This window comes from Notothenia coriiceps, unplaced genomic scaffold (assembly GCF_000735185.1).
Source record: "Notothenia coriiceps isolate Sejong01 unplaced genomic scaffold, NC01 NC01_scaffold00035654, whole genome shotgun sequence".
Taxonomy (NCBI): domain Eukaryota; kingdom Metazoa; phylum Chordata; class Actinopteri; order Perciformes; family Nototheniidae; genus Notothenia; species Notothenia coriiceps.
In genome coordinates this window covers 1-9,739 of record NW_011368355.1, presented here as the reverse complement: position 1 = coordinate 9,739, position 9,739 = coordinate 1, and the positions used below count along the sequence as shown (strand labels likewise).

The 9,739-nt window shown below is 39.9% G+C and overlaps 2 protein-coding genes across 3 annotated transcripts; both read right to left on the bottom strand.

Moving 5' to 3' along the window:
- Positions 1-6: 6 nt before the first annotated feature.
- LOC104963149 (carboxypeptidase N subunit 2-like) lies at positions 7-1,849 on the bottom strand. Of its 2 annotated transcripts, none has more exons than XM_010791710.1 (2): positions 1,700-1,849; positions 7-1,461 (listed from the first exon to the last, which is right to left on the bottom strand). In XM_010791710.1, exons 1-2 carry the CDS (start codon positions 1,769-1,771, stop codon positions 52-54), a joined length of 1,482 nt encoding a protein of 493 aa, XP_010790012.1. In that variant the 5' UTR covers positions 1,772-1,849; the 3' UTR covers positions 7-51. The 2 variants fall into 2 exon arrangements, with proteins under 2 accessions (XP_010790012.1, XP_010790013.1); XM_010791711.1 differs by having other exon boundaries at positions 7-1,518; positions 1,700-1,775.
- An 870-nt stretch (positions 1,850-2,719) lies between these two features.
- LOC104963150 (leucine-rich repeat-containing protein 15-like) lies at positions 2,720-7,674 on the bottom strand. Its single transcript, XM_010791712.1, has 2 exons — positions 7,392-7,674; positions 2,720-5,047 (listed from the first exon to the last, which is right to left on the bottom strand). The coding sequence occupies exon 2, from the start codon at positions 5,035-5,037 to the stop codon at positions 3,319-3,321; it is 1,719 nt and encodes a 572-aa protein (XP_010790014.1). The 5' UTR covers positions 5,038-5,047; positions 7,392-7,674; the 3' UTR covers positions 2,720-3,318.
- Between the last annotated feature and the right edge of the window lie 2,065 nt (positions 7,675-9,739).

The window sequence follows — 9,739 nt, the reverse complement described above, 5'->3', positions numbered from 1 at the left end:
GGTTGGAAAGGTGGTTGTTGGTGTTGTGCTAGTTTTTCTGTCGTTGGGAGTTTAGTGGGGGGAGTGGTGGTTGGTAAAAGTGGTGGTAGGTGTTGTTAGAATTGGTGTTGTGGTAGTAACGATGGTTGTTGGTTCTGTAGTTGGAAATGCCGTGGTGTGGGGGGAAGGGTGGGGGCAAATAAATTGATCCTCTGTTAATGATTTAATATTCTGCCCTTTTAGATGTTCTGGATACTCACAGACAGCAGCAGACACAATCTTGTCAGAGTTTGCTTTTATCCAGAGGTGAAGAGGAATCAGATTACAGTCACATCGCCACGGGTTGTCACTGAGGTAAAGTTTCTTCAGTTTTAATAAAGGCTCAAAAATATCCTCTGGAAGAGTATGGAGGTCATTGTGAGCCAGCCTGAGTGTGACCACCGATTGTAGCTTTTCAAACAGATCTGCGTCCAGCGACTTTATCTTGTTGTTTTGTAGATTCAGATCTACCAGCTTCTCAGGGCCTTCAAAGTACTCAGCATACACCTTTACAAACTGATTTTTAGACAGATCTAACTTCTTGAGTTTCTTCAGAGGGCTAAATACTCCTTTAGGAATAGTGCTAAGACTGTTTTGACTGAGGCTCAAATCTGTCAATTTAGGCATTTCTCCAAAAAGCGCAGGTGGTAGACTTGTCAGTTTATTTTTCTGTAAGGTCAGCGTTTTAAGCTGAGGGAAGCCAACGAAGAATCCTTCAGGCAAACCTGTAAGAAGATTATTCTCCAGAAGCAGTTTATTGAGTTTTTCTTTATGTGGAAATAGATTAGGTGACAATTCTGCTATTTTGTTTCCATGCAAGGCAATTTCTTTCAAGTTTGGCAAATTCTGGAAAATGTCTTCAGGAACCGAGGTCAGCTGATTGTCGTAAAGTCGTAGTGTCTGCAGTTTATTCAAATTTGAAAACCAGTGGGTTGATACAGCAGAGAGATTGTTTTTAGCCAAATGAAGCACCAAGAGGTTCTCCAGGCCATCAAATGTCCCATCTTCAATCGATCCAATGTCGTTCCCATGTAACTGGAGCTCTGTTAATTTGTCAAGGCCATCAAACAAGCCTTTTTCCAGACTACGGAGCTTGTTAAACTTTAGGATAATCTTCTCTAGGTTGCTGAGGTCTTTAAAGACTCCCACTGGGATCCACGTTAATGGAGTGCTTGAGATCTCAATATGCTTGAGGTCTACCAAACCTTCAAAAGCTCCCGGTTCTATAGATGTCGTGGTGGTGGACAGTAACTCCAGCTTTTCAAGCTGTGGGTTTTTAACAAAGGCTCCTTTGGGGATTGTTTCAATCTGGCTTGACAAAAAAAAAACCTCGGTGACACCTGGTCTCAGGAGGCTTGGAATTTCTGTTGTAGATGAACTGAAAACCTCCTGGTTTTCTGTGGGACAGTCTGTCTCCCTTTCACATGGTTGGTTCAGTGAAGCCTCAAACAGCAAAGACAAAATAAGAACGATGATTTCTCCTCTTGACATGCTTATTCACTATAAAAAGAAAAAAATGAAAAACCTTTTACTTTTTATGAAATGTTGTACATTCAACTGTAACCTTATATACCTTAGGTAGTTAAATGTATTGTTTCTCTTTCCTATGAAAGTCAATGATCAAGTTTATCATAAACATTTTTCAATCTAGAATGTTTTACAATTGAATGCCAAAACCTACCTTATTATTTCCTGACGCAGGTTGAAATAGGTTGTTACAGCAGTGAGGAGACACAAACACGTTCAGTATCATTAGTTATCTACTGTATCGATGTTAGCCAACAGGCCTGGAGTGGGTTGCATCCCATGTGAGGCGTGGTGTCAAACACTTCTGCAGCTTGAGATAAGAGCAAGGACTCCAGGTTTTAAATAGATCAGTTAGTTACAGTGCTGTTCTGCAGCATGGTTATAATTGTTTTCTAATGTTATTGATTGAAAAATACAATATAGTAATAGATTGTAACTAAGTATCTATCATTCATGTGCACACTCTAAACATAGACCATAATATATATATATAAACATTTTCTAATTTTCTAAAATATATCTTTTCCCACATCAGGACAGTTTCACTTCACATGCCTTCATCTCCAGTTTTTTTATTATGTTTGAACTTCCTTCCTTTTATTGTTAATGTCAGGCAACAATTAGATATAATGTACATTACAGTATTTATGTTTCACTTGTTTTGTCTTGGGCAAAACAAAGGATGGAATTTTAGTTGTGTATGTAAATGATTCAACAATTTTTCTGACTGCCTTCAATAAGTGTGTCTTTTTGTAAACTTAATTTAATGAAGAGATGAGTAGACATGAAGAAGATAGGTGGATTTAGTTTACCAGTAATAAACGTACATCATCGCTACATTACAAAACATACATATTGCTGTAAATGCAACAAGGGTTTATGGTGCAATATCATGCTGTGCCTCCTTCCCTTTACCATGTCTGAAGTTTATTTTGTTCAGTTTGAGTTACTACTCAACTTAATCAACATCATTACAGACATACCAATGATTATAAATTGTGTGTATGATATTTTCTTTTTCATATAATGTATGAAAGAATATGTCAGTGTAATACTACTTTTCAATTGTATTGAAATATTGAGTCCTGAATAATGTGTAAATAAAAGATAACTTGTTCTCAGATTCAATGAGGTTAAGCTTGATACAAAATAGCAGTAAATAATAAACACAATATAAGATTGTTCCCACTAAAAGTAGTGCATTTATTCAACGTATAGTAACATTTTGCATTTTAAGTGTGAAACCATAGTATGAGTTGAGTTACCGTCGAGTCAAAATATTTTTTAACGATTTCCGTTTTGCAAAAAGTAAACCTGTCTCCTAAAAGTATTGTTAGCACAAAGAGTAATTGTCAAACTGCAACTATAGGAATTGATTTCACAAAGTACTGAATGCAGCATGAAGTCTGCAATAAGAAATACACTGTTTCAGAGCATCTGAGTTTAAATTCCCCGAAATGTCCATGTTGCCCACAAGATGGCAATGTGGTGTTTTCACCATTAGTCAATACTATATATCAGTTGTCTTTTTACAGCACACATCAGGGGAAACTGGCTGGTAAATTCATTACAAATAAAATCATTTAAATTGAAAGCTGATTAATTCAAAAGTGTACTTGTTTGTTTTAGCTGGTACATCTGAATTTAAACGAAGTGGTTAATTCTGTTGCTTTTGAAGCTGGGCTCCTCATTTTCCAACTTAGCCACAATAACCAGTTAGCATTTTCCCTTGGCTTTAATAGTTCTTGGGTTGCTAAAAGTGGGTGGTCTCATCTACAGCACAGAGTTCTTGTTTCTGCGGCCAATATTTCCCCTGCCTCTCTTGTTCTTCCTCCAGCACACAAAGCCGATGATGACAGTGCTGAGGATGACAGTGGCTACTACTGCGATGACGATGAGGATGATTGAGTTATCATTAGAAACACTATCCTTCTCCCCTTGCCCACCACTGGTGACCTCCTCACTGCCACTCTCTGAGGCAGCGGTGGTCTTGACTACAGGTGAGGAAGTGCTTAGTCTCGCTGGTGGAGTCTGTGGTTTCCTCCTCTTCTCCGTGGAGGTCAACACAGGGGCCTCTGTAGAGCCGAAGGACAGGAAGTTCTTATCCTCCAGCAGAGCAATTACCTCGCCATTCAGATTTAAAGGTGCTTCACACACCACAAGCGTTTGGTTGGCCTTGGATGGGTGCTCTTTCAGCCAGTTTCTAAGTGGTAGAATATCCCTGTCACACCTCCAGGGGTTCTGCTGCAAGAGAACCTCCTTTGCTGAACTGAGCGCATCTAGACTCTCTTGTGGCAGATTGGGAAGGGAGTTATTTTGCAGGTCTATCTGTCCCAGGTTGCTCACGCCCTGGAGAAATCCCAAAGGTAGGGTGCTGATGAGGTTATGCTCCAAAGAAATGTTGACCAGACTCGGCAGATCTTGGAAAGTCCCAGCTTGCAGTGTTGTGAGCAGATTAGTGTGAAGTGATACCTCTCCAAGCTGATCCAACCCTCCGAAGGCCCTGGTGGATACAGAGCTGATCTGGTTGCGACTGAGGACCAGGAGACGCAACTGTGTCAGGTTTCTGAATGTTTCATCCTCCACACGACTCAGTTTGTTGTCATACAGCCACAACTCCTGCAGGGCCATGGGCCCAAACACTCCTGGCCCCAGACTCTCCAGCTGGTTTTCATACAAGGAGATCTGGGAAAGAATGGGCAGGTTTAAGAAGATCCCTTGTGGAAGAGATCTGAGCCTGTTGTTGGAGAGGTACAGCTTCTGGAGTTTCAAAGTCTTGGAGAACAGATCCTGGTGGAGATGAGTGATTAGATTGTCATGTAGGGATAGTTCCTCCAGTTCTCCAAGGTCATCCAAACTTCCAAGGGGTATTTCCTGTAGAGAGTTTTTGTTAAGCCGTAAGGTTTTCAGCTTTGAAAGACCCTTGAATGTCTCTCTAGGTAGATGACTGATATTGTTTCCAGAAAAAAGAAGGATCTGCAGCTCAGCAAGAGGGTGAAAAGTTTCTTCAGGTAAAGAAGTGAAAAGGTTTTTGCTGAGGTCAAGGTGTTGTAGCTTTGCCAACGTGGAAAACCAGTTAGGGCGGAGTAACAGGAGATTGTTGCTCTTCAGATTCAGAGTCTTGAGTTTCAGAAGATTTTGGAACAAGGCTTCTGGGAGATCTTGTAATTCAGTTGTAGTAAACCCTAAGACACCCACATTCGGAGATAAATCAAAGGTGCCAGTACGTACTTCCCTTAAAACTGTGTCTTTCATAAAAAAGATCTCAAGTGCATCAGAAAAATCAGTCAGGTCCTCTGGTTTCAGGGAGTAGATACTGCAATTGGAGAGGTAGGTGGCTGTGGTTGCTGAGGGCACACTCGTGGGGAAGCCTGAGAGACCGCTGCAGAAGATTTGGGTTCCTTGACACAAGCATCCATCTGGACACGCCCAAACAACAGTGTGGAAAGAGCAAAGAAGAAGGAGCACTTCAAGCTTCAGGGGCAGGTCCATTTTCTTTTACCTAGAACAGAGTAAACAGCTATGTTAGAGTCAAGGTTGGTTATGAATCTTGAATCAGTTTTACATAGATGGCAAAGTATATTTGAAGATGTCATGGACGTTATGTACTAACATCTTTAACATGTCAGAGTCAGTTAACCACCAGTCACTTGGATTAGTTCCACCTATGTAAACATTTTAATATGTCCTCTGTAGCTCTGGAGGACTGGTGTCAAGAAAGATACAATATATTTTATTTTTTATTTTTATAAGAATGCCAGTGTTACAAATGGTGGTATGGAAAGTGGTGTTTAAAAGACATTTGCATTCAGCATTTAGAAAGGGCGTAACTGTCCGCTTTAAGTGGAAATGAGAGCTTGACCCATACTAGCAACTATAGTCAGCCTCTGGTTTAGCAATGTGTCTTTTATATGCACCCCAAACTTATGGATGTGCAATACTACATTTCTTTGGCTAATGCTGAGCACAAGTTCATGCCAGTATGTGAGTTATCCGAACTTTCAATCATCACTATAATTGCATGAAGGGTGTTAGGAACTCTTATTAGTAACCTGTCTACATGTTGAATGCCTCAGCATTCTTGTTTAATCCAAAAAGGAGACATTTGCATTTGCAATGCATCCAGTGTTGTACTTTGTTGCCTGTGGCTTGGAGCATCGTCCACCAAGATGGCCAATGGAACTGGCTGGTAAATCACCATGGCTAGTAGCATTTGGCATTAAAACCAAATTGGTTTCAAACAGAATTGTTCTAGCTCAAATAAAAGGTGTGCCTCCAAATGTTGTCAAGTATTACATTCTCAAACTGCAGAGTATACAATTATAGAATATGGAAATGGGGTTTGTTTTTCTGCCACGAGCTAAAGGATCTCTGTGTCTCTGGTGCATCACATGTTTGAGGCTGTGACGGAGGCTGGGCTTTCTGTTTGTTATGGCACAGGAGGCTCCAAAGGCAAAGCTCTGCCAACGTAATGACCTGCTTCTCCATACAAATCCTTTTAAAGTTCTGCAACTTACGGTTGGCAAGCATGAGTTGTTTCTCAGTGGTTTAGATGTATTAGGGTGCAGAAAGTGTCTTTCCAAGGAAGTAACTTTCTAAAGAGACCAGTATGCCCCTCAAAAGAGCTCAGCAAAAAACGATTTCTTTCTGTCTTTCCCTCTTTTCCCTTTGCTCTTCACATCAAAGATATGGTTATAAAATACATCCTGTTGCGTCACAGCTGTTTCAATTTCAATACATTCATACTCGTATCTGTTTTCATTTAAGAGGTGGGTCCCTGCTGTGAGAGGGAAAATGTTCTCATTGTTAGTAAAACAGCCGTATATGCTATTTTGAAACCCGTTATTCTTTATTCCCAACCCTACCGACACTCCTACTTTACCATTATCCTTACTTTTACTGCTACTTTTAATAACCTTAACCCTAAACATTTGGTATTGCATTCCTTCTCATTTGTTGAAATTAGATTTTATGGGGCGACACCCAATGTTTCATCACTATCACCATTTCCCTTTTTCTTGTGTGAAAGAGAATAGTCAAAGTTAACATTTAAAACAGGGATGTGAATCTGAATACGCTATATGTCAATTGAGTAATGTGTTATCTTTATATAGTTCCCCTTCCCCAGTTTATGTTAAGGTGGGAAACATTAGGAACAATGGATTTAAGCAACTTAAGTAACTTTTCAGACACATGACACATTCTAGCATCACTGCTTGTAGACACAACATCAGCACACTCTGAAAGCTAAACCATGTTTCCTTTTGAGTTTGTAGTATAACATCCCAGTCCAACAGAACCCATGCTCCCAACTTAGACAACCTGGAATGCTCTGCAGCACTGTGTAATGGCTTAAGCATTTCCAGTTCACCATGAATTGCTTTATTTTTTCCCCCCCTGAGCCATAGCAGAAGGATCAGGACTTTGTGTGTCATGAAAAAAACTGAACTAGCAAAGTGGGGCACAGTGCTGCCAGAGAATCTCACTCAAGCCACATAACTTGATTACAAGTTCATTTAAAAGGTTTATGATTACTACTTTATGAAACATAGTGTTAAGTCTAAAGGTATCCAAAAATAAAAATAAATGTTAACAAAAAGAATGTCACTAAATTCAAGCAAACTTATCCTATTGGCAGTAATGTACTTTACACAACAATACAGACAGGTTAAATTGTGTACAGAAGCTTGTATTGTTAAGGTAGAAGTCCAATAGATTATCCTAGCGTAATGCTGTTATAACTTACTGATTGCTATCCTTCTCTTAGTAAGGTTCAGATCATTTTCTATCTCAGTACAGTTCATCACCCTGTTAACCAGCACATCACCCTGTTTTAGAGAACTTACCTCCGGTAGTGGCAGACGATTGAGTGAAGAGTGATAGTGAGTTGGTGTGGTTATCTTTTATGGACGTCCTCCCTTCCTCCTCAGTTTCACAAATCGTCTGATGAAAGTTTCCGGCACCGTCTGAACTCACACACCATCACATTTTCCTGCTCTTCGTCATCACTCGATTCCCCTCACCAACCAGTTTTCAGTTTTTTGCCCTGAGCTCATGAAATCTGCAGGTCCTGTTACTCAGGCTTTAGTTGCACTGCTCAGCGTCCCAGCTATAACCCCCTGCCCCCTCTGTTCCTCTCACACACTCACGTTTTTTTTTGCTAAATGTGGTGGTGGGGGATCAAGCACGCAAAGGGAAGCCCCACCCTCTGGGGATTTGCCTTTATACTATACAGCTGTCTGTGTTCGTTTGAATACATGTAAGAAGATAAGTGATCTGTGCTTCATCTTAGGTGATTCATATGTTTTCAATCATTTCATAGCATTGTATTCCTTCAATAATCAGAACTATATTTATATTATGGGTTAGGATTATAAGGAGAGTATACTTGGTTTGGTTGATAGAGCTGGTGTCTTTTTGTGTGACATTGTTTTGTACGTACGTGCCTTTTTGTTTGGGTGTGCAAATGTAATTGTCAGCTTGGCATAGTTTTGATGTGACGTCCCCAGTATCATGGTAAGCCAATGATTCCATTTGGATGTTTACAGTTTTGAAATGATATGAGTGAAGGATGATTCAGAGAAAGACAAAACCTTCAAACAACTTTTTAGTCACATAAGTTTAAAAAACAGCTTTTTAGTATTGTTCAATTCTGGGTTTATGAGAATTAAAATAAAAACTAGATTGTTTACCAAATCATTCTAGTGATCAAGTAAGATGACAGAAAACACTGTATTGTTCCCGTACAGGATTTAAATATTGTTATTTTCCCAACCTGTTCATGTACATTTATTAGGATTTAGCTTTGATGCTAAAATGTGTTGTATGTTCCTCTATAAATCAGCAGGAGGGAGGCTGAGCAGAAAGTGTTCTGCATGTTTAACATTCCTCAGTTGCAGTAAGTTACTCCATCTGTTGCAGCAATCTGACAAACAAAATCCCCTCCGCAATAGGCCGATAGTGAGGGTGGAGTTTTAACGTATTGTCAGTTGCTGCAGCGCGCAATACTTATACTGTAAACATGGTGATTTTCTGTTACTACTGTAAATATACTGAAAGATAAGAAAATAAATGAACTTTCCTTGATCTATAATACTGTATTATATTTTATTTAAACACGTTGGGCAACAGAATACAAATGTGATGTTTAATCTAGGAAAATCTAAACTGTTTAAAAAGAGGTTTACTGTACATTTAATCTATCTTTGATAATGTAAACACGTGCTCCTCTCTCAGAGAGTTGGAGATAAAGTGGACTGCTTCAAGGCTGCTACTTTTTTCCCAGTGGGTGAGCAAACAATCTGTCAGCTGTGAGGCAATGTAAAGCCTGACAGTCATGTCAGCTGCCTCTAACACATTATGAAAAAAGCCTTCCTGTCATTTCAGTCAGAAGAAATTGTTGCTATATGTTCTGCTATATGGGGAGCAGCAGTTAGATCACATGACAGCGTCTGTTGTCTGTTACGGCCCACATAAGCCTGTACACAAAATATAACTTGTCAAAATGAACGTTCTCCCTCACTTTCTGTACCTCTTTCAATGTCTGCCAGTCTTCCTACCAAAATCACTTTTTCGTAAAATAGACACACTAATCTCCTCTTTTTTATGGCAAGGGAAGACTCCTAGAATTAGGAAAGAGCTTTTACAAAGGCATAGATCTACAGGAGGATTAGCGCTTCCAAATATAAGACACTACTATTGGGCAGCCAATATCCACAAAGTAATTCTATGGACTTAGGAACCAACATTGAGTTGGTGTGAGCTTGAAGCCAAATCCTGTCCTAATACCTCACTCTTGGCTTTGCTTACATCTACATTACCCAGCCGGCCAACTCAATATTCGAATAACCCGATTGTTGTTTCCACCCTAAGAATTTGGTCCCAATTCAGAAAGGCTCATGGACTCTGTGGATCCTCTATACATAGTCCCATTCGCAACAACCATCTCTTTCTCCCCCTTTACACTGATGGGGCCTTCTCTATGTAGCAGAGGTCAGGTCTTATCAGAGTAAGGGACCTTTACATTAACAATGTTTTCGGTAGCTTTAGCCAACTCTCTGACAAATGTTGCCTTCCAGACACTCATCTACTTTTCACTACTTCCAGGTCCAAAACTGGGTTAAACTAAACAACCCTTCCTTCCCCAATATCCCTCCGGATTCAATAATTGACTCAATTCTGGACACTCTAACAA

Excerpts from the sequence above, each read along its gene's own strand:
- LOC104963149 (XM_010791710.1), bottom strand. The coding sequence starts at position 1,771 with ATGATACTGAACGTGTTTGTGTCTCCTCACTGCTGTAACAACCTATTT. Across the intron at positions 1,462-1,699 it reads CTGCGTCAGGAAATAATAAG|GCTTCACTGAACCAACCATG; the intron begins GTAGGTTTTGGC and ends TTGCTGTTTGAG.
- LOC104963150 (XM_010791712.1), bottom strand. The coding sequence starts at position 5,037 with ATGGACCTGCCCCTGAAGCTTGAAGTGCTCCTTCTTCTTTGCTCTTTC.